The sequence below is a fragment of the Apodemus sylvaticus genome, chromosome 4, assembly GCF_947179515.1.
Source record: "Apodemus sylvaticus chromosome 4, mApoSyl1.1, whole genome shotgun sequence".
NCBI classification, from domain to species: Eukaryota; Metazoa; Chordata; class Mammalia; order Rodentia; family Muridae; genus Apodemus; species Apodemus sylvaticus.
In genome coordinates this window covers 68,852,493-68,880,399 of record NC_067475.1, presented here as the reverse complement: position 1 = coordinate 68,880,399, position 27,907 = coordinate 68,852,493, and the positions used below count along the sequence as shown (strand labels likewise).

Genomic DNA, 27,907 nt, shown 5'->3' with positions numbered 1-27,907 from the left:
GGGTTTCTCTGTGTAGCCCTGGCTGTCCTGGAACTTACTCTATAGACCAGACTGGCCTTGAACTCAGAAATCTGCCTGCCTCTGCCTCCCAGAGTGCTGGGATTACAGGCGTGTGCCACCACCGCCTGGCCATCTTTTCTATAATATTGTAAACTATAAAAACATTTTTTAAAAAAGGTATGGGGGGGGGGACCGGGTCTTTCTGCTCCCAGTGTGTCCAAACTCTGAATAAATCTACTTTTTTAAAAAATGGCACTTATAGAAGAGATCATGACTTCAAAAGGGAGTATGAGGGATTTGGGAAGATAGAAGCGGTAGACCATATACTCATATGTGAAGTTCTCAAAGTAATTTTTTTCATTAACAGAAGTCTTAAATAAGGTTTGTTCTTAATCTTGAAAAAAGAAAAAGGTGTTCTTTTTTTCTTTCTTTTTTTCTTTCTTTTTTTTTTTTTTTTGTAATAATGAGCAATAAGGGTAAAAACTCTGAATCAGAAAAATAAGCCAGCTTGATGTAATCTTTAATCCTAGTACTGAGAAGGTAGGGGCAGGAGGATTCCTGTGAGTTCAAGGCCAGCCTGGTGTACATAGTGAGTTCTAACCCAGACAGGGCTACATAGCATGACCCTCTCAAAAAAAAAAAAAAAAAAAAAAAAAGGAAGGAAGGAAGGAAGGAAAAGAAAAAAGAGATAGAAAGGGAGAGACAATCCTGATAAATGAAATTTTATTTCAAAAAGAAGAGCATAAAGAGGAAGGGATTATTATGTATAACTGAAGAGACATGATGAGATATGGAGTTGTATAGTAAATATCTTTGGTTTTGTTTTGAGACAGGGTTTTGGTATGTAGTACTGGCTAACCTAGTAATTACTAATCCAAGTTGGCCTGGAATTTGTGGCAATCCTCCTGTGTCAGCCTCCCACGTGCTAGGATATGGGTCACCATGCCTAGTGTATGGGGGTTTTGTTTGAGTCAAGTTCTCACTATATAGCCCAGGCTGGCCTCTAACTTGTGATTTTCCTTGCCTTGCCTTTCAGGGTACTAGGATTGTAGGTGTACACCATTCTGTCCAATTTTGTGGCTGTCCTGGTAAAGGGTCCCTGTCATAGATAGGCTTAGACTAATAGAGCTTTTCCTCATGTCTACGTGAGTCCATCCTTCTCCCCACCCTACCTTAGTCTCCAGACTTGACTTTGGTCTTTCAGCAATACAGAACAGTTACTGCTGTAATACCTGACAAAAGGAACCAAGCTTACCACAGGGAACTCAAATGGGGAGCTTAGTCTCTGAGAGGCAGAGGAAGAGAAGAACCCCAGGAGGAACTGCTAGAGACAAGCCTTTAGAAGGGCCACCAAGAGCTAAAAGGAGCTATTGCTTTCTCCACCCACCTGTGCAACCCACCCTCCACCTGCTTTTCTCTTCCCATGGACTACGCCCTCAGTACAGTCCGCTCATTCTCTTTTCATCCCCTGCATGTGCACTTAACTCATCCAAGGATGTGGATGCTGGGGTATGTATGTGCCATGGAGAGCAATCGGGGTCAGAGGAAAAAGAGCACCTTCTCTGAAGCTTACCCTAGACTTTGGGGCCTGGCAGAGCCCCTCAGCACAGATCCAGCCTGAGGGCCCAGATGGGATGAACTCTTCTGTCTGAAGCCCTGGATAGCTTTGTGAGACCTTGTCCCCTTGTCTATACTAAAGGCTTGGAATAGCTTTTGAGGACACAGGTCCAAGGAAAGGATTCTGTCCCAGTGAACTGAGTTCAGGTCATTTTGAGTCCCCAGAAAGTAGCCTTCAGAAGAGGGAGTGTTCTTCCCAATTCAAGCTGAGAAAAGTAGGGTGGAAACTCCTATCATGGCCAAAGGTAGCTCCTTTCCTGCACTCTTTAAAAACTAGGGGCCCTGGCCAGAAAGAAATAAGAGGGATGGGCCACTTTTTTCCATGTTTCCTTTACCATCTTTGGTTTAATCTCAACCCTCTGTAGCCTGTCCGGCTGGCCCCTGAGCGAGAATTCATCAAGTCCTTGATGGCAATCGGCAAACGGCTGGCCACGCTCCCCACTAAAGAGCAAAAAACACAAAGGCTGATCTCAGAGCTTTCCCTGCTCAACCATAAGCTCCCTGCCCGAGTCTGGCTGCCAACAGCTGGCTTTGACCACCACGTGGTCCGTGTGCCCCACACGCAAGCTGTTGTCCTCAATTCCAAGGATAAGGTAAGAGGCTCTCACCCGGACCCTTCCTCTCGCCTGACTGCATCCCCATGATTGCTCAGGCACTGTTCCTTACTGGTACATCAGGGACCTTTTTAGTTTATGGTGCATATGCTAACGGTGCGTCTACTTCATTGCTCTTGTGATACTGAGAGCCTAAGAACCCTCCTGCACAACTTGTTGAGTCTTGTTTTTATGGATCAAAGCAGCCGAATAATTCCAGTTTACCCCGTGCCATACTGAGGGAGAGTGGCTTTTCACCTACTCACCCTCCTTTGGTAGTTCCTCCAGACTTTTTCTAACATTTAGGCTATCCAGGCATAACCTCCATATATGTACAGGAAAAAGTTTCAAGACTTTTTTGATCTGAGAGGGTAAAAAGGAAAGAAATACTCCCAATTCATACTAGGGAAAATTAAGCTATGTTTGTCTGCTTACTGGAAGGATGTGATGGTCCATGGTTCATGTTCTCTCAGAGGAAGTATCAAAAAATAGGATTCTCCTTAACACACATCTCACTTTATCCATTTTTTCTGTCTACTTTCTTGGACCCTGACTTTAGCATGAGCCCACAGAGCTTCTAGGCCTCTCTGGAAGACTGTCATAGATAGTTGGAGCAGTTTTTCCCAGTTGCACATGTGCCTTCTGAAGACCTAATGATAAGCTCAGAAGGCATGTGCACCCTTTACCCAAATGTAATACAAGTTCCTACCTGTGCATTTATCCATAGTCACAATGGATGCTGACGAGGGTTAGAACAGAAGAACTGTGTCAGTAGAACTTAGATAGGGAAGTAGTGGCAAATGCTCTCTTCTCCCACCTAGGCTCCCTACCTGATCTACGTGGAAGTTCTTGAATGTGAAAACTTTGACACAACTAGTGTTCCTGCGCGGATTCCTGAAAACCGAATTCGGAGTACACGGTCTGTAGAGAACCTGCCTGAATGTGGCATCACTCATGAGCAGCGGGCTGGCAGCTTCAGCACTGTGCCCAATTACGACAATGATGATGAAGCCTGGTCGGTGGATGACATAGGCGAGCTGCAAGTGGAGGTGAGGGATCTCCAAGGAGATAATCCTGGGGGCACAGCACTGCTCTCCAGGAGCTTTTTTTTTTTTTTTTTTTTTTTTTTTTTTTTTTTTGGTTTTTTCGAGACAGGGTTTCTCTGTGTAGCCCTGGCTGTCCTGGAACTCACTCTGTAGACCAGGCTGGCCTCAAACTCAGAAATCCGCCTGCTTCTGCCTCCCAAGTGCTGGGATTACAGGCCTGTGCCAACACTGCCCGGCTCTCCAGGAGCTTTTGATACTGTGAATGAATACACCTGTTAGCAGAGTGAGGCACATATCCGTATGAATATTGTACATAGTAAGGGGGATGAGAAGAAAAAGGTCTGAATAGCTGGTTGGAATAGGCTCAAGGTTCAAGCTTGTGCTCTTACAGCAGGAGTTCAGGTTCAATGTAAGGAGAACATGTAGACCTAGGGGAAATTAATAACATATTTAAGAAACACTTGCTATATAAAGTTGAGGACAACAGAGACCAACAAGCCATGCATGCATTCAGTCAAATCTACAAAGGGCTGGAGACAGAGCCCAGGACTCAGCACTGGCTGCCCTTGTAGAGAACTGTGTTCCTTCCCAGCACCTTTACAGTGGCTCACAACTGTCAGTAACTCCAGTCTCGGGGACCTGAGCCCCTCTGCTGGCCTCTTTGGATACTGTACATACATGGTACACACAGGCAAACACTCATATACATAAAATAAATATTTAAAAAAGAGAGAAATAGAGATGTCTGGGTATAGTGACTCACAGCTGTAATCTCACCTGAAAGGTTGAAGCAGAAGGAACTTGAGTGCCATATGCTAATGAGTGAGACTTGGCTTATACCTGCAAGAGTTTAGGTGCTAACAGAATCAGACCAGTCAGCTGGCAATTCTAGTCTGGTGTGATCTGTGCTGCAACAGGGAGCGTGAGACATTTTGGAAGTGCCCAAAGGGAGAGAGAGTACTTACTCCAGACTCAGCATGGGAATCAAAAGATTTCCTGGAGGATGTGACCTTTCAGCTGAGGCTTGAAGCAGGTTGGAATTAGCAGAACAAAGAACATTAAGCCTGAGGAAGAGAAGGTGGAATATGGCCATGATAGGAATGAAAAGAAATTAGTATATGCTGGATGTGTAGTGTGAGGAGAGGAGCAGTGATGAGCAAGGCTAGAGAGGCCAGCCCACCTCAACAAGCCTTGCACTCACTCAGCCCTGTTAGCTATGGTAGAAACTCAAGCTTCACTATGGGGCTGTCTGAAGAGATTCATGAATCACTGTGCATTAGATGGCAGGTGGAATTGAGAGTACTTTGTAAAAGGAAGGGCAGAGACTTCTTGGGGTCGGTTTGGTTTGGTTTTTTTTTTTTTTTTTTTTTTTTTTGAATTTGGTTTTTTCGAGACAGGGTTTCTCTGTGTAGCCCTGGCTGTCCTGGAACTCACTCTGTAGACCAGGCTGGCCTCGAATTCAGAAATCTGCCTGCCTCTGCCTCCCAGAGTGCTGGGATTACAGGCGTGTCCCACCACTGCCCGGCAAAATATATTTTAAGAGTGAGGAGATTAGGTGGAGATTTAGCCTGAAGAAAACCTCTGGGTGTGGTGGTTCACCTAAAGTCCCCACACTCAAGTGGAAGCTGGGAAAGCAGGAGCTGGAGAGTTCTTAGTGTCGGGAGTATTCTAGAAAGTTTATAAAAATGCAACTTCAAGATTTCATTCCCAGTAGTTCTAATTTGGGCTGATGGTGAGAACTGAGAATCTGCACTTCCTATGCATTTCCATGTGCATTTCCATGAATTCTATTGGAGTAGTTCACACTTTGAGAACACTGCTGTGGGATCCATGACTCAAGGCCGTAGTGATGTGGAACCATGGTGGCTTTGGGAGAAGGCTGGAGTGCAGTGATAGACCACCATGCCATAGGTAGGTAGTGGCAAGTGAGCAGAGGGCAAGAGGGAGATCTGTATTAGCACTTCTGACCTGCTCTTCCAGCTCCCTGAAGTGCACACCAACAGCTGTGACAACATCTCCCAGTTCTCGGTGGACAGCATCACCAGCCAGGAGAGCAAGGAGCCTGTGTTCATTGCGGCAGGAGACATCCGGTATGGTCCGATCACATCATCCTTCATCTTCATTTTCTTCTTTTATTCTGCCTCTTTGTCCTGTGTCTGGTCACCAACTGTCAGCTTTGTGTCTCTCTCCCTTATCTCCTTATTCTGTCCTTGCTCGGTACTTGAGGCCCTGAAGGCGCAGCTGAGACATTGCTTGAGCTACTACAAAAAGAAATGATATTTTAAGAAAGTTCCAAAAAGAAGAAAGTGCCCCAGAGGGCATTTGAGTTTTATTTCTCCAAGTTGCACTTGACTAGCATGTGAAAGACCATGGGTTCAGTTCCAAGCACCACAAAAAAAGAAACCCAAAACCAATAATCAAAGTGAGACCCCCAAGTGGAATCCTTCTTTTTGAAGGCAGAGAAGAAATCTTGTTATACATGCAGATTCTGGAGTCACACCCATTCTGAATCAATATTGGGATAGAGGAATGAGGAAAACCAGGCTCTCTGCATTTTAACATGATCACAAACTACCAGGTTAGCAAAATTGTATCCTTGATTATCCTTGCTTCTCTGGCTTTCCCAGCCAAGAATCTTCCAGGAATCTAGGAACTGTGGCAAGGGAAAGTGGACAAAGCATGATGCAGCTCTGAGATAACTCTGCCTAGTAAATTGTGTATTTTCTTCCTGCTAGACGGCGCCTTTCAGAACAGCTGGCTCATACTCCCACAGCCTTCAAACGAGATCCTGAAGACCCTTCTGCAGTCGCCCTCAAAGAGCCCTGGCAGGAGAAAGTGCGGTGAGGAGGGTAGAGGGTAGCAAGTAGTCTCAGTCCCCTGATATTCCAGGGTGTCTTCAGATGCTCACCCCGTCCATTGCCCTTCTACCGCTAAACACTCCATCAGACTTCCTCTGTGGGCTGAGTCCTTACCCTGGCGTCATCCTGTGACTTCTTTATCTCCTCTTTACAGGAGGATCAGAGAAGGTTCCCCATATGGCCATCTTCCCAATTGGCGACTCCTTTCAGTCATTGTCAAGTGTGGAGATGACCTTCGCCAGGAGCTGCTGGCTTTCCAGGTGTTGAAACAACTGCAGGTAAAGAGATGGAAGCACAGCAAATAAAGGAAATGAAACACACAGGGAAAGGGGCGTTGAAAGGAAAGCCTTTCAGTGCAACTCCAGGGAGCTCTGTTGGGCACCTGCTCCTACCCAGGTGTGAATGGGAAGACTAAACTGAAACTGGTCTGCCTTTCTCCAGAGACGCTCAGCCACAAAATGAACAGCTCCATGGTGGCCTCTGTTGGTTCTTTCTGGAACTGCATCTGCCCTGTTCTGATACTGAATATCACAGAGCCACGTTTGTGTTTGTTTTTGATTGAGGGGTGTGATTTCAGAGAGGATCTTGTAATTCAGGATGGCCTTGAACTCAGTTATAGTCAAAGATGGGCTTGTACCCTTGATCCCCCTGCCTTCCTCCCAAGGATAGGATGATGTACGTGTACCACCACACTTCAGATTTGTCCTTTAAATCAGAACCTCCCATATGATCTGGGATGGATGGATTTACACTGTGCTCAAGTATTTGTGTTTAGTTTTGTGTTTTAAAAAAAACATTTATTTTCATTTATGCATATGGATGGTTTCCTGGCATGCTTGTCTTCACAGCACATGTGTACAGTGTCCACGGAGATCAGAACAGGGTGTCAGATCCTCCTGGAACTGGAGTTAGTTGTAAGAAGCCACATGAGTGCTAGGTACTGGACCCACATCCCCTTCAAGAGCAGGAGGTGCTTTTAGCCCCTGAGCCATCTCTCCAGCCTTTGCTTTGTCTGTTTGAGACAGGGTCACTGTAGTTCATGTTTACCTAGAACTCATAAGCAAGCTAGGCTGGCCTCAAATTCATAACAATGAATTCATGCATCAGCTTGAGTACTATAGGTATGTGCACCACTGTACCTATACCGTGTTAGGATATTGATCACCTGGGTTGGTGATCTCCAAGAGGCTTCACCTGTTCAATCTAATTTTCTATAATATTTGTAGGTTTTTTTTGAGGGATAAAGGTAGCTTGAACTAATTTTCTCTTGATTTTGGTTTTGTTTTTAGAAAGGATCTCACTTGTAGCCAAATGGAACTTGCTTGTACCCTCTCCACTCTCAGCCATTGTCACTACTATTCTTGTGTCACTCCATTACTCTTGCCTCAGCGTCCCGAATACTAGGATTATAAGCAGTACGTGACATATGGCTTAAGTACTTTCATTTTGTTTTGTTTTTAAGACAGCGTCTCATGTAACTCAGGCTGACTTCTGACTCTGCTGTAATCAAGGTTGACCTCAAACTTATGATCCTCCTGTTTTTGCCTTCCAACTGCTGAAAATACAGGCTTATGCCACCACATCCAGTAGTATTTTTTTTTTTTTTTTGGATTTGGTTTTTTCGAGACAGGGTTTCTCTGTGTAGCCCTGGCTGTCCTAGAACTCACTCTGTAGACCAGGCTGGCCTCGAACTCAGAAATCTGCCTTCCTCTGCCTTCCAAGTGCTGGGATTACAGGCGTGCACCACCACCGCCCGACTCGTATTTTCATTTTCTAAAGTAGCTTTCTCTGCCCCTAAAATCCCATCTTTTTGTTATTCAAACTTACATTAATTAGCCCCTACTCTCTCTATTTAGGTAATAGATTTCCTCTTCTCTCTTCGTTTTTCCTACCTCTGTATGTAGTTGCTTCCCTTTGCCAGGCTCTGAATTTCTTTTTAAACTTCCTGGTTCTGTTATTCCTGGTTGTGTAATCCTAGAACACGTGGAGACAGGGCTCAGGAATTCAAGGTTAGCCTGCATGAGTCCCTGTCTCAAACAGAAAACTTCCTGGTTCTTAGTAGGTCAGTAGTCTTACTTAATGTCCTTCAATCCAAGACACCAAAGGAGAGAGGTTGAGAAGAAAATGTTATTGTCTAGTTTGGAGAAAGATGAGCCACTCTCGATACCTTTGTGTCTCTTCACAGTCCATTTGGGAACAGGAGCGAGTGCCTCTTTGGATCAAGCCATATAAGATTCTTGTGATTTCAGCTGACAGTGGCATGATTGAACCAGTAGTCAACGCTGTGTCCATCCACCAGGTGAAGAAGCAGTCACAGCTGTCCTTGCTCGATTACTTCCTACAGGAACATGGCAGTTACACCACTGAGGCATTCCTCAGTGCCCAGCGCAATTTTGTGCAAAGTTGTGCTGGCTACTGTTTGGTCTGCTACCTATTGCAAGTCAAGGACAGGTAAGTGACTTGTGCCCTTCATCCTAATCTTTCAGAGGCCTCTTCTCTATCCATCCTTTCAAATACAGTTCTCAGCTGATCAAACAACATAATTGTAGGGAAGGTTTGTCGGTGTGACATTAAGCCAAAGAGGAAAACTGGAGGAAGTGAGAAAGGAAACTAAGAATTTATAGGGCTGGCCATTTGAGTGAGTCAGGCAGAAAGGATAAAGGAAAATGAGGACAGATGGAAATGTTCCATTAGGATCAAAACATGGGTAGCAGACAGTAACATGAGGTTGAACAGTCGGGGGGGTTTTGGTTTTTGAGGCAGGGTCTTTCCACATGACCCTGGCTGTCCTGGAACTTGATATGTAGACCAGGGTGGTTTTGAATACACAGAGTTCGTCCTGCCTGTCTTCTGAGTGTTAGGATTAAAGTCCTTTGCCACCACACTCAGGAAGAATTTTATTTTGCAGTATAGGAATTATGTGTTGTGTTTTATATAGATGCCATATGGTGCTGAGGATAAGGATTGGTGTGACTGGGTCCTTAGCAAGAAAGCAAGAAATAACAGAGCCTGGTACATAGAGTCAGTGACCAAAAGCAAGAAAGGAAATGGATAAGGAATTCCATGCAGATAAGCTTGAAATTCTCAGTCATGCGCTCTTTCTCCTCACTCCATGATTTCCCAAACTGTGTGTGTGTGTGTATTTTTCCTGCATATATATCTGTGCATACCTATTGCCAGTGGAGGTCAGAAAGGGCATTGTGTGTTCTAGGGCTGGTGTTACAGGCAGTTGTGAGTGCTGGAAAGTAATTCATCATCCTCCGAAGGAGCAACCCATGCTCTTAACCACCAAGCCGTCTCCTGTCCTGAATTTCCACAATTTTTAAGTATCTTTTGTTTTGCCTAGATTGTCCTTTCTTTCCGTATCACGTGACTTTTATGATTGTTCAGTAGATAAGAGGTGTTGCTTAATCCCTCGAACCAACTCTGTAGAGTTGTCATCTGACCTTTACACCTACACTATGGCATGGGCCATATGTATGCATATTTGAGCTCAAATGTACTCATACACATACACCAACACTTAAAAAGCTGAAATTTGATAGCCTGTGTTTCCAGGGCTCCCATGACACGGCAGCCCAATGACATAAGTCAGCTGAACAGCCTCTCAGAATGTGGCATCTATTTAGTGACTGTATATCACGGATACGCTACATCAAGTGAAAATCCTATGAGGGGAGTGCCCCCTCAAGAGGAAGATAAGGGTCAGTAGTAGCTTTGGGAGCCTACAGTCATTCCTCCCTGCTGGGCCTACAAGGAAATGAGTAGCTCTATGTGTGAGAGCTGAGGGAGAGTGTAATGATACAAGACTAGATCTAGACTGTCCCTGACTGTTAGGATTTTGAACGCAGGGCCTTAAAAACTCCCAGGGCTTAGCTCCAGGATTCAGTAAGTGGAAAGCAGGAAGGCTGGCGTGAGTTAGACTTCAGGAATTTCATTTCAGAAACTGATACGTAAAGATAAAAGTAAACAAAACCACCAAAAAGGAAGATGAAAGTCTGATCCTTTGGCAAGGCAGAGAGCTGATAACCACTTTTTTTCTTTTTTAAATGTATGAATGTTTTATCAGCATGTATGTGCACAAGCAGCATAATGTGCCCAACAGAACCAGAAAGCATCAGATCCCTTGGAAGTAGAGTTACAGATAGTTGTTAGCCACTGTGTGGGTGCTGGGAATTGAACCCAGGTCCTCTAGAACAGCAACCAGTGCTCTTAACCACTAAACCATTTCTCCAGTCCTGATAAACTATTCCTAATAACTTAAAAAAGAATAGATATAGGGGCTGGAGAGATGGCTCAGTGGCTAAGAGCACTGATTGCTCTTCCAAAGGTTATGAGTTCAAATCCCAGCAACCACATGGTGGCTCACAACCATCTGTACAGCTACGGTGTACTCTTATACATAAAATAAATAAATAAATATTTCCCCGGGCGGGCGGTGGTGGCGCACGCCTATAATCCCAGCACTCTGGGAGGCAGAGGCAGGTGGATTTCTGAGTTCAAGGCCAGCCTGGTCTACAGAGTGAGTTCCAGGACAGCCAGGGCTATATAGAGAAACCCTGTCTCAAAAAAAAAGAATAGATTTGCTGGGGGGAGGGGGGGCGCACGCCTTTAGTCCCAGCACTTAGGAGGCAGAGGCAGGAGGATTTCTGAATTCAAGGCCAGTCTAGTCTACAGAGTGAGTTCCAGGACAGCCGGGGCTATCCAGAGAAACCCTGTCCGAGAGAGAGAGAAAAAAAAAAAGAATAGATTTGAGTTGGTGACGTAGCTCAAGTTTGAAGAGTACTTTGCTTAGCATGCACAATGCTCTGGATTTGCTCCCCATTACCACATTAACAAGGTATTACCACATTAACAAGTATCCTATAGTCCTCACACTGGGAGGTAGTTGCAGGAGGTTCGAGATCATCCTAGCTATGTGGGGAATTTGAGGCCTGGACCACATGAAATCCTATCCTCAAAACAAAAAACAACTGAGAACCATCTCATAAGAAGGTAGCCACAAATAAAAGAAAGTTGTTGGTGTTGATCAGCCTAGCTCTAGGCTCCAACTTGCTATAAAAATCACATGTTCAACATTACATAAAGCAAAGCAAAATCAGCCATCCTCATAACTGTCCTGCTTTAATTTAAGTAAGTTTGAAATAGAGGAGTGTGCCATGTTGGCCAGAACTGCCCATCATAGTAGCAATAATATCAAATTAGGCAGAGTGTAGAATACACAAGAATGTGCACTGTCGTTAATCTGATGTCTTTTTTTTTTTTTTAATGTGCATTGGTGTTTTGCCTGCATGTTTGTGTGAGGATCTGAGGCCCCCTGGAACTGAAGTTAAAGTTGTGAGCTGCCATATGGGTGCTGGAAATTGAAGTTGTATTCTCTTAGAAGAGCAGTCAGTACTCTTAACCACTGGCCCATCTCTCCAGCCCCATCAGGTGATTTTAACATTAATACAAGCCTGCTAAGCCAGGCGTGGTGGCGCACACCTGTAATCACAGCACTTGGGAGGCAGAGGCAGGTGGATTTCTGAGTTCGAGGCCAGTCTGTTCTACAGAGTGAATTCCAGGACAGCCAGGACTACACAGAGAAACCCTGTCTCAAAAAACCAAAAAAAAAAAAAAAAAAAAAACAAGCCTGCTAAAACAGGCCCAGAAAGAGCAAATCATTCAAACTTTTTCTTTAGTAGACTTTCCCAGAGCTTCTTTTTCACTGCATTTTTATTTTATGTGAGTGTTTTTGCCTGCATGTATGTCTATACACTATGTGCCTTCCTCATTCCCACAAAGGCCAAAAGAGTGTCAGCTGCCCTGGAACTAGAGTTATAGTGAGCTGCTATGTGGGTGCTGGGAATCAAATGTTGGTTCTATGGAAAAACAGCCAATGCTCCCCAAAACTGCTTTTAAAAAGGGGTGGTATGGGAAGGGCTGAGTATGTAGCTTGGTTGGTAGGGAGTTCACCTAGAATGCACAAAACCCAGGGTTCAGGCTCCAGTACTCCATAAAACCAAGCAGAGTGGCACACACTTGGGAGACAGACCAGAAAGAAGTTCAAGGCCATCCTCATACATTCCAGGACAGCTTAGGGAAACTGTCTCAAAAAAAAAAAAAAAAAAAAAAACTAAACATACCAATAACAAAAACTCAGCAAATGCATATGGATTTATTTTGTATGTCACATATCTAGTTTGAGTATATAAGTTTTTTTCATCCATAGCTGAGGCTACAAAGAGGTACTGCACTGTTGTGGGTCTCTCTGCCTATCAAGGAAAAGTTAGCTCAACAAAGGTAGGACCCATTTGGGGCAAAATAATTTTTATGTATTATCAGTTGGACAGATACAATGTTAAGATTCAGTTCTTCACTCTTATTTCTGGAAAAATGTTCACTCTGATGGTATCCTGACAATAAGATCTTAATATAAGTCTGGAGCGAAATTTGACACAACTGTCACTTGGGGGAACTGAAAAGAGCATGCCCACTGTGTGACCAAGAAACTTACCTCTTTTTATTAAATATACGTCAGGGATTTCTAATAGTATGAATTTCCAGTAAGTGGAATTTGTTATGTTCTGAGTTTTAAAGGTGAAATATAAATACATTTTAAAAAATTTATCCAAAAAGTCACTGTCAAGATAAATCAGAAAAAGTAAATTAGGACAATTAAAAATCAGACAAAACCCTCCATGTTGAAAGGAGTCTCAAGGCAGTTTTCTAGATAGAAGCTAGGCCTGGCCAGGTAGTTAACAGAATGAGAGAAACTGCCTATCACTGTCTTTGAGACATGGGTGGGGTGAGGGTGGAGTCACTTCCCTGGCTCTCTAGACTGTGGGGGCTGCTACAGTGCTAGTGTTTTCCCTCAGCTCAGGTGGGTCTTGCTCTCCCCTCCTCTTTCAGCCAGTCTGACCAACTAGCTGGGGCATGAGCTTGGCCTAACAAAGCTTCTATTGATAGTGAAAAGACTGGTCATGCTGAATAGGCCAGGCCTCACATGCTTAGCATGCTAATTGTTCTTCCTACTGACATTAATGTGGGAATCACAAAGACCTGAGGTATCTTCCTTAACTCAACTTCCCCTACAGCTGGCCTGGAGTATACCATTCCTAAGGCTTTTAATGTAAGTCATTTGCCCCCACACTGTTTCATACTTAGAGCTTTTTCAGCACACATGATGGCGCATTCATATGATCTTAGCACTTGGGACACTGAGGCAGACTTGGGCCACAACAGTACATTCCAGGCCAACCTGGAATTACAACATATCTTTAGGAGAGGGAAGAGCCTGAGGAAATAACCTCAGTCCATAAAGCTATTACCATAAGATCATGAGCACCCATGATTTTTATGTGGGTTCGATCCCCAGAACCCACATTAAAAAAAAAACAAAAAAAAAAACCAAAGGATTTCCTGTGTAAGCTGCCCTAGGGATCCTTATACTGAGGAGACAGATGCAAGTGGATCTGTGAGACTTTGAGATTAATTTAGTGAGTACAGACCATGCAGGGCTACACAGTAGCCCTGTCTAAAAAAAAAAAAAAAAATGGCTACCAAGAACAGTGCTTTACATTGACCCCTGACCTTCACACACAAGTATACATGTGTGGACCCACATACACAGACATAAAATACTAAACTGATTGATGCTCTCTACTAATGGGACTTTGGTTCTGCCATGGACTGAATTAAGAATTAAAATCCCAGCACTCAGGAGGCAGAGGCATGTGACTGAGTTTGAGGCCAACTTGGTACTATATAGTGAGTACCAGACCATCAGAGGCTATCTCAAACTGATTCTGAGTGAGAGCCTTCCCTCATTCACACAGCTAGCTGCTGGAGCCTCAAAAACCTTTTCTTCTTACCTGTGTGCTTACTACTTAAGTCTGAGTACTAGAAGTACAATTTGGGAGAAATAGCATGTGTCAGTCTGGCCTCTGTATTTGAGAATGACCCTCAATTTAGGATCTTCCAGCCTCTGCCTCCCAAGTACTAGAGTTACAGGCATGTGCCATCATTGCACACCCAGTTTATGTTGTTAGGGAACAAAGCCAGGAAAAAGCACTATAGGCAAGCACTTCTTGCCTTGCATCCTCAGCCTTCTGATAATCTTAAAACTATTTTTATTAAGCTGGTAATAACTAAATTTCATACCCCAGTCTTCATAGTTTTCTAACTTCCTTTTGTTACTAGTTTTAGGTCCTAGGAAATTGACCCAGACTTGTAAGCAACAGGAAACATGGCTGGGGCCTCCCCTGTCCAGTATGGTGAAGCCAGTATTGCAGCTTGAGATCCAGCCTAAGCCAAACTTACTGTTGCCTTTCCTTCAGGCACAATGGGAACATCCTTCTGGACGCAGAAGGTCACATCATCCACATCGACTTTGGCTTCATCCTTTCCAGCTCACCCCGAAACCTGGGCTTCGAGACATCAGCCTTTAAACTGACCACAGAATTTGTGGATGTGAGTCAAAAAAAGAGAGGTGCTTCCAAGGGTCACTGTGCTCTTCCTCTGAGAGCTGATGGGCTCCCCCAAATTAGGAACAGAACAGAAATGGCAGTAAGTCAGGATGAGGCAGGATTTCCTGGGAGATTTCTTTTGAAAAAAGGTGAAGATAGTGATAGTGAAATTTAACATGATTGCCTTAGGAGAAGGAAGCTGTGAGAGGCCCCAGGGAAGGGACCCACTAGAATTCCTCTATGCACAGACATTCTTCTCACTTCCAGGTAATGGGTGGCCTGAATGGTGATATGTTCAACTACTACAAGATGCTCATGCTGCAGGGGCTGATTGCTGCCCGGAAGCACATGGACAAGGTGGTACAGATCGTGGAGATCATGCAGCAAGGTGTGGCTCGGGAGGGCCCTGGCCTGGGGGCCTCAGGTTGGGTTGCCTGCAACTTAGAACTTTTAGGAAGTTGACTCCACCTCAGGACTCAGGTGGGGGAACATTTCTCAGGGGGTCTCCATTTTTCCTTTAGAACATTCTTCACCCTGGTTTTGGATGTGGGGCAGGAGAAAAGGAACAGCAGAAAGCTCTTAGGTACCCTCCTGGGAAAACAGTCACTTTCAGCCTCCTGGTTTTTCCATTCTTCTATTCAACTGTATTTTTCAGTCTTCTCCTTCCTTCTCCCCACTTCTCTCCCATCACACTTGGCCTGACTACCCTGACCTTGGCCACCACTTCCTACTAACCTCTCCTGCTCTGATCTTTCCTGCCTCTTTCCTTTCACTTCGCCACTTCCTTGGTCTCTTGTTTTTTTGCACAGGACTCCCTCCTCTTCCAGTTCCTCTGGGCCCTTCCTTGGTCTCTGTTTTTTTGCACAGGACTCCCTCCTCTTCCAGTTCCTCTGGGCCCCTCCTATCCTCCCCCCCAGATGTTTACCCTACCTAAGCTGCCAGTCTCCTCCTCCCCATCCTTGCCCCTACCCCACAGGTTGCCGTCGTTGCTCAGGAGCATCTCTGTCTGGCCCTGTGGTGACGGTGGCCCAGGTCATCTGTGAGTGTCAGACCTAGCATAGGCAGAGGCCTGCAACCAGATAAGTGCAGGGCCCGTTCCCAGAGCCTCTTCCCAGCCTTCCCTCTGGGCCCTAAGACATCTCTCCAATGCTTCCTGGGGGAAGTTGTGGGCTTGCCTTTCCCTACCCTGCCCACATACCCCCACCTGCAGAGGAGCTAAGGTGTATGGGTCTGAGAACAAGGCTTCCTGATTGCTTTTCTCTGCACAAGCAAAATTACTCTATACCATCAAGGATCCCAGTGGTGGGGAGGGAAGGGGTACTCTAGCTCTTTTGTTTGTGGCTACCAACTACTGGCCTTCCTTCCTAATTGTCCATGACCCTTAATTTCCACTGCTTCCCCCCAGGTTCTCAGCTTCCTTGCTTCCATGGCTCCAGCACCATTCGCAACCTCAAAGAGAGGTTTCACATGAGCATGACTGAGGAGCAACTGCAGCTGCTGGTGGAGCAGATGGTGGATGGCAGCATGAGGTCCATCACCACCAAACTCTACGATGGCTTCCAGTACCTCACCAATGGCATCATGTGACACCATTTTCAGGCCTAGAAGTGGTGGGATTGAAGGCATCCTCCTTAGGAGGATCCTTGCCTAATAAAACCCAAATCACAAAACCCCACCTACCTGACCACCTACCCAAGGGAAATGGAAGGCAAGAAATACAAAGGATCATGTGGTAACCATGAGAGCTTGCCAGAGGGTAGGAGAGCCAACCACGGGGTCCAGACTTGCTGGGGTTCCCCACCTCTTGCTGTGTCAGTATTACCACCTGACAGATCCCAGGACTCACTGCCCTCCAGAGAACAGAGGTGATGAACATGAGGAAGACTAGAACCTTCTTCCCCCTCAGGGGTCTCAGAAGTTTTCTACAAACCATCTTTTATTTTTTCTGGGTCCCAGCAAGCTGGGAGGAGTGCGTTCTTGGTACTTAGGACTTAATCCTATGTTTGGCAATGTTGCTGCCTAACTGTACCCCCTCCTGGGGGATGACCCCTGGTCCTGCACTTGTGAGGTTTCCCATCATGGGGGTAAGGAAGGGAACTGACACAGTCCCTCTAATGTATTGAGGGTATTGGCTTAGCCATGGGGAAAATTTCTTACCCTGATCCTTTCCTCACACCCAGGGAAATAGCTCTCAATTTTTTTTTTAATTTTTAATTTTTTGTTTGAAATAAAGTCCTTAGTTAGCCACCTGTGTCTTGTTGCTCCTGGGGGTGGAGTGCTTGGAAAGGGTTAAGTCCAGCATACAAAAGGCACCAAACACAACGATGAAGAAAGATTGCTTTTTCCATCTATCTTTGTCAATACTGCCTCTTCCCTGAGCAGGGCTTCCCCAGTTCTGACTCACCCCCTCCCTATCAGTACACATTATCCAACTCACATAAAAAGAAAAGCCTGAATGGGGATTAAACCACAAGCAGTTTTAATGGTCTGGTTTTCTCCCTCCTGTTTTTCCCACTGTTAGTATTACTATTACAAGAATAAAGGATTCCTGAGAGCCTGTCCTCTCCTCTCCCTGGAACCTACTTGACAGGACTCATCCCCACCACCCCCCCACCCCTAAATTTCTGGGGGAAAGACAAATGGAAGGCACTGCAGGGATTGGGGTGGGGGTGTTAGTGCCAATGAGTGTTGGAGGAGGGGATACTAGGGCAGAACCCAGCGCAGAAGAAATACTGGTCTGTGCCTGAAGAAATCTGTAAAGGGGTAGAAGCTCGACCCTGTACATCCTTCAGTCCATCCCTGTGCCTGTCTAGCAGGCTTGCCAAGGTCCCGTCCTCCCACACAGTTACTGGGAGTCTGCAGCAGGAGCATTAGTGTTGGATTCAGAAAGGAAGAAGAGGGCCCACTTAAGTAGGACCTAGAGGCCAAACCCAAGAGGGAGGGGGTGCAAGTCACTAGAATCCTCGAAGCCTTTCCCTCGGGGATGGAGAAAGTAGTAAATGTCACTCTCAGTCAGGTAGGGGACAGCAGCAGTGACACCCAAGTCCCAGGAAAGAGGCCTGGTGAGTCTGCGGCCTGGGACCTAGTTGTCCCCACTGCCTCCCTGCCGGGCCCTGATGAATGCCATGCCATGCGTGCGGAAGTGTGTCTTCAGGTTTAGAGGGCTGTCACAGACCTTGCCACAGACCTTACAAGTCAGAGGGTCTCCAGAAGCAGGTAAAGGGGAGTCTCCACCCTCTGGGTCCGAGCGTAATGGAGGAGCCTCTTCTTCCCCATCCCCCAGCCCCAGGACACTGGCTTTACCCCCAGCCCGTCTCTTCTTGTGGCTAATGAACCGGTGGCGGCTCAAGGAACCGGGGGAGGCAAAGCACAAGCCACAGTCCAGGCACTGCTGAGTGCCGCCATCCACCCTCAGCCCCACAAGGCTCTGTTCTGCTGAGCCACTGCTTCTATAGCGCGGAGGACCGTGGCCTCCTGACCCAGGGCCACCCCTCAGGGACTTGGCTGGTGGTGTTGTACTGTCAGGCTCCTCACTGCATGAGTCAGAAGACTGGCGGCGTTTCCGTCCTGGCCCCTGGAGAAAAGTGGAAGAAACCGGGCCTCACCGTCACCCTGGTTTCCTGAGACCAAGGTCTCACTAGCTTTTCAATCCCATGACATTAGGAAGGCCTTTTCTTACCTGGGCTCTGCCACCAGAACCTCGAGCCAGGGAGCCTCCACGGCCAGAAGACTGGGTCCCAAGAGGCAAGCCATGGCGGACCTGGACATGCTTCTCCAGGATCAGGCGACTACTGAAGGTGCGCTTTCCCTCTGTACAATACCTAGCAGAGGTAAAGTGGGCAAGGTAGCACAAGAGGCACAGGCAAAGCCCAAGACCCACAGCTCTTGAGAGAAGCAAGGCTGCCACAGCAGAAGGTGACCTCAAGCAAGAGACAGGTGGCCAGGTACTCTGCGAGGGAATGAGTAAGGGTTACCTGCATGGATAAACTCGCTTGATTCCCTCATGGTTGACCCTGACATGGCGCCTCAGGCTTGGGGCAGAGCAGAAGGAGCGCTCACACAGGCGACAGGGGAACTTTTTCACTGACTAGAAAGCAAAGGGTGGAAATCTTCAGTCACTCAGGCCAACTCCAAGGCTGCCCTCCAGCCCCACTTTTCCCAAGGGAAATGAGCTCACCTTGCCATGCTCCTTCTTCATGTGAGTCACATACTCATCACGCTCAGGACACCAGCAGTGACAAAGGCCACAAGTCCAGCCCCCAGGCCCTGCACCCCCCCCTTTGATGCCTTTGTTTCCCAGTTCTCGTCGGGGTCTTTTGGTTGGGCGGGAAGGCTCAGGGGAGCTGGGCAGCTCTTCATCAGATGAGGAAGATTCCTCAGTAGCAGGGGCTGCCTCTGCCTGAGACACAGCCAGCTCCTCAGGCTCAGTCTTGGGGGTCAAAAGGGCACCTCCAGCCCCTTTCCCAGCTGCCTCTTCCCCCACGCGTCCAGACTGATGAGTGTTCTGTAAGACAAGGAAGATGGCTAGGTGAAGGAGAGCCTGGCTCTGCCAAAGTCCTCACTTCACCCTGCTCCCCACTACCAGAGTGGTCTATGACCTAGTTCCAGTCAGCACAGCTATCTCAGTAGCTATTCCCTAGCCCTTGCTCCTGTACCTTGAGATGTTCCAGCATGGTTCTTTTTTGGGCAAAAAGCAGAGGACAAGACGGGCACTTAAAGACACTGACACGCTGGGGCAGTAAGTGCTGGTCGAAGTGTGACGAGAGGAGGGGTTTGTGAGTGAAGACTGTATCACACATGGCACACTTATAGATCAGCCTGTGGGGGCAGAAGGGTCAGTATAAACATGGGCGAAAGCAGAGCCCTTCCCTGCACCCAACCCTCCAGTCCGCCACCCCACCACCTCTTTGCTAGTCTCCCTCCCCAGGTCTCACTTGGCTTGCTGGGTGAGGAAGCTCGGGTGCTGGGAGTAGAGGTGGGCATGGGCGCTGGGTGCAGACTTGAAGGCCATGGGGCAGATGGGGCACTTGTGGAAAACTTCGCAGTGTGATGCCTGTATGTGGGACTTGATGGAGTTCACTCCCCCAAACACCACTGCACAGCTGGGGCACCTTGGAGAAGAAGTGAGGTACTACAGTGAGGTAGAGCATCTCCAGCACCCCCTTCTTCTTGAAGACAAGGTGAATTTCAAAAGGAAATCAACAAAGGAGCATGAGCAAGGCAGAGGAAGGAAGGAGGCTCAGTCCCCAAGAGAGGGCTGAGGCAGAGCTAGGATCCCACCAGGGACCCTGCTCGCCACTGCTCCCACAGCACATAACTAGATGGCAGGTTGGATAGGGTGTGTCAACACAATCGGAAAAAGGATGAGAAGCCATCTAGAAAGATTACTGCTAACAAACAGATCCTAAAGTTCTCATGAGGAATTGAGCATGAGGCACCTGTATCCTACACGGCGAGAGAAATGCAGACAGGCCTCTCGAAGATGAGTCTGAAAGTTAGCTTGGAGGAAGTTGCCCCCACACTCAGGACAGACGTGGGGGGGTCGGTTCTTATGTGTGCGCTGGTGGGCACTGAAGCTGCAGCGATTGGGGAGCATCATGGGGCAGGACGGACATACCTGTCAAGAGGTTAAACGTTAATTGATGAGGGGTGCCCTGGATCCTATTTTGTTTAAGCAAGCTCCCAGAACCTTCCAGAATTTTTACCTCCATAGAATCTGGCTGCCCCTCCCCCTAGAGAAGGGAAGTGAGAGACAACTCACATTGCCGGTAGACCCAAGCGCAGGAGGGCCCAGCTGTTGGAAGTGAGCTGCCATGCCGGCCTTGTCCCGGCACTGCTCCTTGCACTCCAGACAGCGAAAGCACGTGTAAACAGAGGCAGCAGGGGGAGCAGGGGGTTCTGTTGGGAGTGGCAGCACAGGAGCTTCAGTGGCAACTGTAGTGATGGTAGAGGAAGTGACAGCCCCCTCCCCCTTGCCCAAAACAGGCAAGGTCAGAGGTCCAGCAACAGGTGGGACAGCCACAGGCAGCAAGGGTGTGATGTCTGGCTGCCCCACCATCTGGTCAAGGGCTACAGGCCTCATGACCAAATGCGAGCACTGCATGACAAGCCCCTTGTCCTTGTGCTCACGGGCGTGCAGGAGCAGGCTACACTTGTTGAAGAAAACCAGGCGACGGGCACAGTGGTTACAGGTGACCTCTATTCGCATGCTTCTGCGATCATAGTGCCGTGCCAGGCTCTTCTCCAGTGAGAAGGCATCTCCACACTCAAGGCAGCGGTAGCCTGTCGGAGGCAGGGCCAGACCAGCCTCGGCTGGTGGACTCAGGTTCGGTCTGTAAGCAGGCAGCAGGTTCTTGCTGTTCAGGATCTTGTTGAAGGCCTCGACCAAACTGGACTGAGTTCGAGAGATCACCGAGCCAGCTATTGTGCCTGGCCCAGGAGCAGATTTAGAAGGCTGTACCATCACCACTGAGGCACCGTTTACCTTCTGCCCCCCAAGGCTAAACCCTGTCCTCACCTCAGCCTTGGGCAGAGTTTGGGGCACCAGACCTAACACATTCTTAGTCACCGTCTTCGGGCTGGTGGCATTCCCCCCTGGGAGAACCACAGCTTTGCGGGCAACGCTGGCTGCCATGAGCATGGCCGTGCTGGCATTCTGGATGGTAGCCACAGGCAGCACTGTGCCTTTCAGCCTTGTGCCGTCACCCAATTGGACACTCACCACCTTTGGACCCTCGGGGGTTGGAGTTACAGGGGACAGTTTCAGGAAGCTAGCCTCAGCCAGGAAGGCCCCCTCAGTCAAAGGGGCAGGAGGATCAGGTTCTGAGGGAACCCGGGTTACAGTTCTTGTGATATTCCCACAGGATGTTTTAATAGTCTTGATCCGCACCTTGAGGGGCCTAGAAGAGCTGGAGGAGGTAGGGGAATCATTGCTGTCCTCATCTGCAGCCTCAGCCCCACTAGAGGGACTCTGGGAACTTCTTGGGGGAGACTTGTCCACTGTTCCCTCATCTTCTTCCTTCAGGGGCTTACAGCTGGGCGCCTTTACAGGGGAAGCAGGAGGGCTCTGGTGTCCTGGAGACTGCTTGAAGGACACCCCAGCCACCTGCGGGGGTGAGACACTGGCAGGGATGCCTGCTGCCTCAGGGCTGGAGCCTGAGCCTCTCTGGGTTAGGCCCTGGGAATGGTGAGGGCTGCAGCTTTCCTGTTTCAAGGCCCCTTGAGGCAAGAGAGAAGTAGGAGGCAGCAGGGTTGAGCCATTTTCTGGGGCCAGTTCAAAAGGAGTGGAGAAAGGAGGTGGGGCCATGTCCGCATCCCGAGGCAGGGAAGATTCAGGAGGGAGGGGATCTGGGTGCTCTCCTGGTTCAGACCCAAAATGAGCAAAGAGGTCCAGGCATGTTTTGCCTTCCACAGCTTTTTCTTTCCAGGCATCCCCACTGGCAGGTGCTGAAGAATGGGGGGTTTCTAAGAGAGATGGCTCAGGACCCCCAAATCCATTTTGCATCAGACAAGACCCCACAGATCCTTCCTTAGTTATATCCCCAGCCTTGGTCTCTTCCTCTCCTGAATTCCCAGTCAGGGTCTCAGACTGCTCTGGACACACTGTGTTCTTGACAATGACGCTGACTGTAGAAGTGTCCGGGGGCTGCGGAAGGCCATGGTCAGAGGCCTCGGCTGGACTCTCAGGGTCATCCCCAGCAGCCGCCGCTGCTGCTCTGTCTTTCGAATCACCTACACTGGGCTCTGGCTTCGCTTGGCCTCCTGGTCCCTCGTGTTCCTCTGGCCCAGAGTGAATGGCTTCATTTGCATCAATGTCAGGGATGTCAAAAGCAGCAAGGAGGTCATCGAAATCAGGGGTCTTCATGTCCCCCATAGTGACAGGTCCCAGACCTAATGAAAGCAGGGAGAGTAAGGAGAAATTGGGATCCCTATATCTAGACTCTGAACACCCCCCTTCCCAGTACTCTGTATTTACCCCCTCCGACTTGGTACATCTCCACCATATTGTGAACCCTAGAGAGCTACTTGAGGTATTCATTGTGCCAAACCCTAAAATCAGGTGAGTGGGAAAACACTAGATACTGCCAGAATCAAAGTCCAGAAAAAACAAGATTCTTAGAAATACAAAGAAAAGAGAAGTTTAAGGGTTTCAAAGATCATCTCCACTGAAACCAGAAAAACTGTTCCTGTGCCTCCTACAGAACCAATTAACCAGCAGAATATGAAGAAGAATGGCAGACAGAGCGCTCTAGGTTTCAGGGCTTGAGTCAGCACGGGATCAATATTATTCATGAAATATGAATTGGGGGGTCCATAGAGATCTGAAAGGCCATTTATACACAGGAGCAGTGATCTCGGCTAAAATTTAACTTGCTCTGCCTTTAGCTTTATCTCCACTCTTCAAGCAAGTTACTTCATTGCCTTACTTTTTCTGTTTCAAAGAGTGGACAAGTGACCCATTTATAAAAGTTCTTCTACAAACATAAAATTGTCTGTGTGAGTGTCAAGCCCAGAATACAATTTACTAATGCAGCTGGGCCCAGTTCGGACATGTGAGGTCAAGGAGGAGCTGGCTGCACTGGGAAGGAGTATGTCCCAGCCACCTAGGGCTAGGGTCAGAGGTCAGCTAAAGCCCGCTGTGAAAGACCTGGAGCTCCTCCTGGCACCCAGGGCCCTAGTGTGGTCAGCAAGGAGAAAGCGATACAAGGTAGAAAGAATTAGACACAGAAAGAGGTGGGGGTGGGGGGAGCATAGTCACAAGGGCGCCGGCCTGTCACAAACACCTGCTGCTTCCTCACCTTCCCCAGAGTGTCTTCCCTCCTCCCTCCTCCTCCCTCCCCTTTGCTCTCTCAGGGTTAAGACTCCAGGGTACAAGCTGATCCAACATAGCTGCCACACTGGGGGAAAGCTCTAAGCTCCTCACACAGGCTACCCTCCAACTCAAATTCCACCTTCTTGGGTAACTGTGGCCTAGAAGTCTCCCCCAACCTTAATCTGGCCCAGGGAGGATTGGGTAGGGGGTAGTCCCAAAAGACTTATGTGTCACTAAAGCAAAAAGGAGGCCAGCTCAGAGACTGTAGGAGACCAAGCTCTATCCTCTATCTGTTCTTAGCCGTAAGTAATTCTGTACCTAGGAAGACTCAACAAAGAAGGGACAGACTGGCTCCCCTTTACCATTCCCTGCCCAGGATGCAAGCCATTTCCCAGGGCCAATTCTCTCACCTCTTTCCAGCCTTCAGACTGTAACTGGAGATAGTCCCAGCAGGTGGCGGCTGGCATTGCACGGACCAAGGTGGGGGTGGGGGGCAAGGGTACCAACTAGAGGAAGAAAGGGTAGTCCTCCTTGTACATTACCCCTCTACTTCTGCACACTCTGGGTCTGAACAAAGCCCTTAGTTTTAACCCAGATGAATTGCTAGGTCCCTCCTTCGATTCGGCTCTCCCGGGTCAGGAGACCTGGGCTACCTGGCCACTCACGCTCCCAGCAGGGTGGGTCGGTGGAGTACAAACCAACGGGGACTAAGAAAACACCTGCGAACCCACTTCTCCCAACCACCTCCCCCTGGCGTGCAAGTGACTTGGAGGTCATCCGATAGCCACCTGGAGCAGACAGTGGGCCAAGCACAGAGGCTTAAGGCCAATGAAGATCCTCCACTCGGCCGCCGGGCCTCTGGAGCCGCCACCTCCCTACCCACTTTCCCCCTCTGTTCTCCAAAAGCAAAACGGGGCTTAACAAGAAGAGGGTGAACACACGCCGGGCGGGTGGGGGCTCCACTGCCCTTTGCCCAAGGCCTACAGCGCAGAGCAAACCGAAGGGGCCGGAGCACGCCCGGGGGCGATTAGGCTGCGGCCAAGCTGGGCAGCGGGCGGCATTTAAGTCCCTGCCATCTGCCAGGGACTGGCGCGGAAAGTAAGTCCGGGGTTTCGGGTAGGGGACAAGAAGTACATTTAAAAAAACTGAAGGGTAAACTGAGGCGGACGGTGCTTCTTTCAGTTTCACCGGCTAAGAACTCAAGGCAGGGCCTCGGCGAGGCCAGGCCCTCCCTTAGGATCCGCGGCGCTGCACATCGGGGGCCAGAGCTCCCGGCAGTGGGGAGTGGCGCGAGGGGAGTGGAGACACAAGAGGGGGCGGTCCCTGCGTGACTCTACGCTCTGCAGCCAGGTCAGTCCCGACCCGAACCTGGTCCCCTCCGTCCCTGCGAGCCGCGCAGCCTGCCCCGGCTGCGACCCCCAGAGGCTCGCTCCAGAGCCGAGGGACTGCAAGGCGCGCACCAGGATCGAGGCGCCAGCCGGAGTCCTGCCCGGGCCCGGACGCTGACCAGCACCGGGTCGGGATACAGGCTCCTCTCCGGCTGGGCCCAATTCCCCCGCCCCCACCGCCCGCACGGACACCATTTTAGGTCGCGACATCCCGCAGCCTCGAGTCCCCCGGCCGCACTCTGACTGCCTCTCAGTCTAGGAGCGCCAGGACTTAGGGGTCCAGGAACCCCCTCCCACGTTACCGGGCTAGGGGCAGTGCTTCCAGCAAGCTGCAGTTCCCACCGGTGGTCCTCGAAGAAGCAGGCGGCGACCCCACCAGGCAAGCAGCCGCCCCGGGGGGCGGCGGCACCGAGAAGGGGGTAGTTGACCAAGTGGGGGAGGGGCAGGGGTATTTACCCGCCCCCCCGGGAGGCGGAGCCAGGGGCGGGTATTTGCCACGAGCATGCTTACTTGTTCCGATCCTGGTGCGGGCTGAGACCCTACGGTCTCCTCCCGGTTCCAGCCGCCGCCACCGCTGCCGCCGCCGCCGCCCTCCCCGCGGCCTCCGCTACTTCCTGCTTCTCTCTGCTTCGGCCTCCCCTCTCCCTCAGCTCCCTCCGCGCTCCTAGTCCGGGCTGCCCGCTTTCATACTCGCCATTGGCTAATGGAACCGTCATTCAACTGTGAACCCCACCCAGCCCCGTACGGGATTGGCCCACCATACCCCGCTCGGAACTGTCCCCTCATAGTCTTCTCACCGCGATTGGACAAAAGGCCTGAGCCCTGTGGAGAAGCCTCTCCCCATTGGCTGCTCCGGAGTCCACCTGCCCGGCTAAGCAGCCCGAAAGCCATTGGCCGCCGCCACTGTCGCTTAGCAAGAAGCCAGCCTTAGACTCCGCTTTGGGTTGCGAGGGGTGACTGGCTAGCCCAGAAGCGCGGCCATCCTCTCTCCATTGGTCGCTCGAAGCTGGACACTGTGCCTCACGGATGCAAACTTAGGAACTCTAGCTATATGGCGGCGCGTTAGGGGAACCTCGTCGGCTCCGTGAGGAACCTGGGTGTTTTAAGTGTTCCTGCCGCTTCCCCAGGCTAAGCCGCGATCGCCAGGATGCGGTGCTGGGGTCACAAAATGGGGTGCCACCCCCAAACATTACGTCATCGGGGTGACCATTGCCTGGCGTTCCTCGCAGTCTAAATTGCTTTATAATCCGGATGGATGCGGTTCTGGCGTCCGCCTGCCTCTGGGCGTACGCACCACGCACAGCCCCTCCCTCTGCGGGAGAGCCGGACAGACTTTGGGATTCAGAGTGTAAAAGAAACCGGAACCACCGAGACCTGAGACCTGGGACACGCTGCGACCGGAAGTGGGGGAGGTGACGTTGGGAAGTGCTGGCGTGGCCTGGGCCACAACCAAGGAGAGCTTAAGGTAGTTTGCTGATAGGCCTCTTACGCGAGAGAAGGAGGGTGCCCAGATCTATTTCCCATTTAAGAGAGCTCTCTTTCCCCGCCCCTGACAGGAGCTGGCATTACTGTTCCTGTTGAGCTTTCCCGCGCTTTCCCGCCCCGCCCCTTGGAGGCGGGAAAGGGGCGGAGTCACGAGGGAGACGAATTGCGGTGACACTCGCCCACCTGCGCTGGTTCAGGTTTTTGCAGTTCCATCTGCAAGCCCAGCGTGCCACCTGGCGCGCACTCCACCCTGGCCGCGCGCCGCCGCCGCCCACCGCGACCGCAGCCGTTTCAAATGACAAGGGTTTTTAAATTTCTGTTTTATTTCTACTTTTTGCAGTATTCGGGTGGGACCTAGTGCTTCACCCAGTTCAAGTAAGCAACCCATCAACATAGCAACTTGGCGAGTCGTTTTATTTTGTTTTGGCGATGCTGATTATTGAACGTTGGGAATCGCACACGCTAGACAGGTGCACTTGTAACACTGAAGCTACACTATACCCTGTCACTTTTTGGGACAGGGTTTCCACTAAATTGTTCTGCCTACCTAGTAACTGGGGCTGCACTGCTGCGCCATCAGGCCCAGGTTTGGGTAAAGCTTTTAAAAGAAGGCTCTGTTACCTGCCCTTGGGCCCCCTTAGCATTGGACCCAAAAAGATGGGAGAAATCTTGGAACCACCACATTCCACAAGATGGCATCAGGCAAATCGTTCTACCTCCCTGAACCTATTGTCTCATGAATAAAATGGTGGTAAGTGTACTACTATCCACCTGCCAAGATTATTTTTGTGAGCATGAAAAGCTTAGACGGCAGAGTGCTATTTATAAAGCGATAGCAAACAGGATAAATGCAGCCTACCTCAGCCTCACCTGCCATCTTTCCCTGCAGGTGCTGCAGCTCACAGCACTCTCCTTTCTCTGAATAACAGAGTTCTTGAGAGCTGAGGATGTGGCTCCGTTGGTGGATTATATTTTACAAACTTGGGTTGGTGTCTTATGCTCTTAATCCCAGCACTTGGAAGGTGGAGGCAGGAGTACCGAGTTCAAAGCCAGTCTTCGCTCCATAGGGAGTCTGATTTCCTCCTGGAATACATGAGACTTTTGAGTCCAATAAGGCGGAAAATCCCTACTGCATGCATTCCATCTCCACATCCTCTTCTGGGTCTTTCTTTTTTTTTTTTTTTAAAGATTTATTTATTTATTATATGTAAGTACACTGTAGCTGTCTTCAGACACACCAGAAGAGGGCGTCAGATTTCATTTTACAGATGGTTGTGAGCCACCATGTGGTTGCTGGGATTTGAACTCAGGACCTTAGGAAGAACAGTCAGTGTTCTTAACCACTGAGCCATCTCACCAGCCCGAGGGTCTTTCTATAGGTTTAATAATTACTATTCATAAACATGTATTGTGATTAGAACATTATGTTAACTCATTTAACCCTTACAGCTCTACAGGAGAGTATTAGTATGGTTATTTTATAGAGAAGGAAGCAAGCATAGGCTAGATTAACTGATTTATACAGTCAGAAGCAGTGAGGTTAAAATTTTGAGAATCCAAAAGAGTAAGTGGTGAATTACAGATTCCCTTGCCAAGAGAATTCTGGATGGAAATTTGTTCTTCAATTAGATATACTAGTCATTTGGTGAAGAAATATTTGT

At 49.0% G+C, this 27,907-nt stretch overlaps 2 protein-coding genes and 1 long non-coding RNA gene across 8 annotated transcripts in view; 1 reads left to right on the top strand and 2 right to left on the bottom strand.

Annotated features, from left to right (window-relative positions):
- The window catches only part of Pi4kb (phosphatidylinositol 4-kinase beta), a 32,131-nt gene extending 15,323 nt beyond the window's left edge, over positions 1 to 16,808 (top strand). For both annotated transcript variants that reach the window (XM_052179836.1, XM_052179835.1), the window contains 9 exons: positions 1,983 to 2,210; positions 3,032 to 3,259; positions 5,237 to 5,346; positions 5,992 to 6,096; positions 6,269 to 6,392; positions 8,300 to 8,565; positions 14,433 to 14,565; positions 14,829 to 14,949; positions 15,967 to 16,808. In XM_052179836.1, the coding sequence (XP_052035796.1) occupies positions 1,983 to 2,210; positions 3,032 to 3,259; positions 5,237 to 5,346; positions 5,992 to 6,096; positions 6,269 to 6,392; positions 8,300 to 8,565; positions 14,433 to 14,565; positions 14,829 to 14,949; positions 15,967 to 16,148 (1,497 nt within the window). In that variant the 3' untranslated portion in view covers positions 16,149 to 16,808. The remainder of the gene's footprint in view (positions 1 to 1,982; positions 2,211 to 3,031; positions 3,260 to 5,236; positions 5,347 to 5,991; positions 6,097 to 6,268; positions 6,393 to 8,299; positions 8,566 to 14,432; positions 14,566 to 14,828; positions 14,950 to 15,966) is intronic.
- On the bottom strand, positions 3,541 to 6,322 carry LOC127683013 (uncharacterized). 2 transcript variants are annotated; one of them, XR_007977469.1, is made up of 3 exons: positions 6,229 to 6,322; positions 4,034 to 5,517; positions 3,541 to 3,684 (listed from the first exon to the last, which is right to left on the bottom strand). It is a non-coding gene; the product is annotated as an uncharacterized LOC127683013 (long non-coding RNA). The 2 variants fall into 2 exon arrangements; XR_007977468.1 differs by having other exon boundaries at positions 3,541 to 5,517.
- Positions 8,354 to 25,474, bottom strand: Znf687 (zinc finger protein 687). Of its 4 annotated transcripts, XM_052179832.1 has the most exons (10): positions 25,272 to 25,470; positions 23,784 to 23,879; positions 20,323 to 22,451; positions 20,000 to 20,178; positions 19,496 to 19,672; positions 19,217 to 19,379; positions 18,739 to 19,065; positions 18,536 to 18,648; positions 18,241 to 18,382; positions 17,018 to 18,135 (listed from the first exon to the last, which is right to left on the bottom strand). In XM_052179832.1, exons 3-10 carry the CDS (start codon positions 22,432 to 22,434, stop codon positions 17,644 to 17,646), a joined length of 3,705 nt encoding a protein of 1,234 aa, XP_052035792.1. In that variant the 5' UTR covers positions 22,435 to 22,451; positions 23,784 to 23,879; positions 25,272 to 25,470; the 3' UTR covers positions 17,018 to 17,643. The 4 variants fall into 4 exon arrangements, with proteins under 4 accessions (XP_052035794.1, XP_052035792.1, XP_052035791.1 ...); XM_052179834.1 differs by lacking the exons at positions 17,018 to 18,135; positions 23,784 to 23,879 and adding an exon at positions 8,354 to 8,452 and having other exon boundaries at positions 25,272 to 25,474; XM_052179831.1 differs by lacking the exon at positions 23,784 to 23,879 and having other exon boundaries at positions 25,272 to 25,469.
- Between the last annotated feature and the right edge of the window lie 2,433 nt (positions 25,475 to 27,907).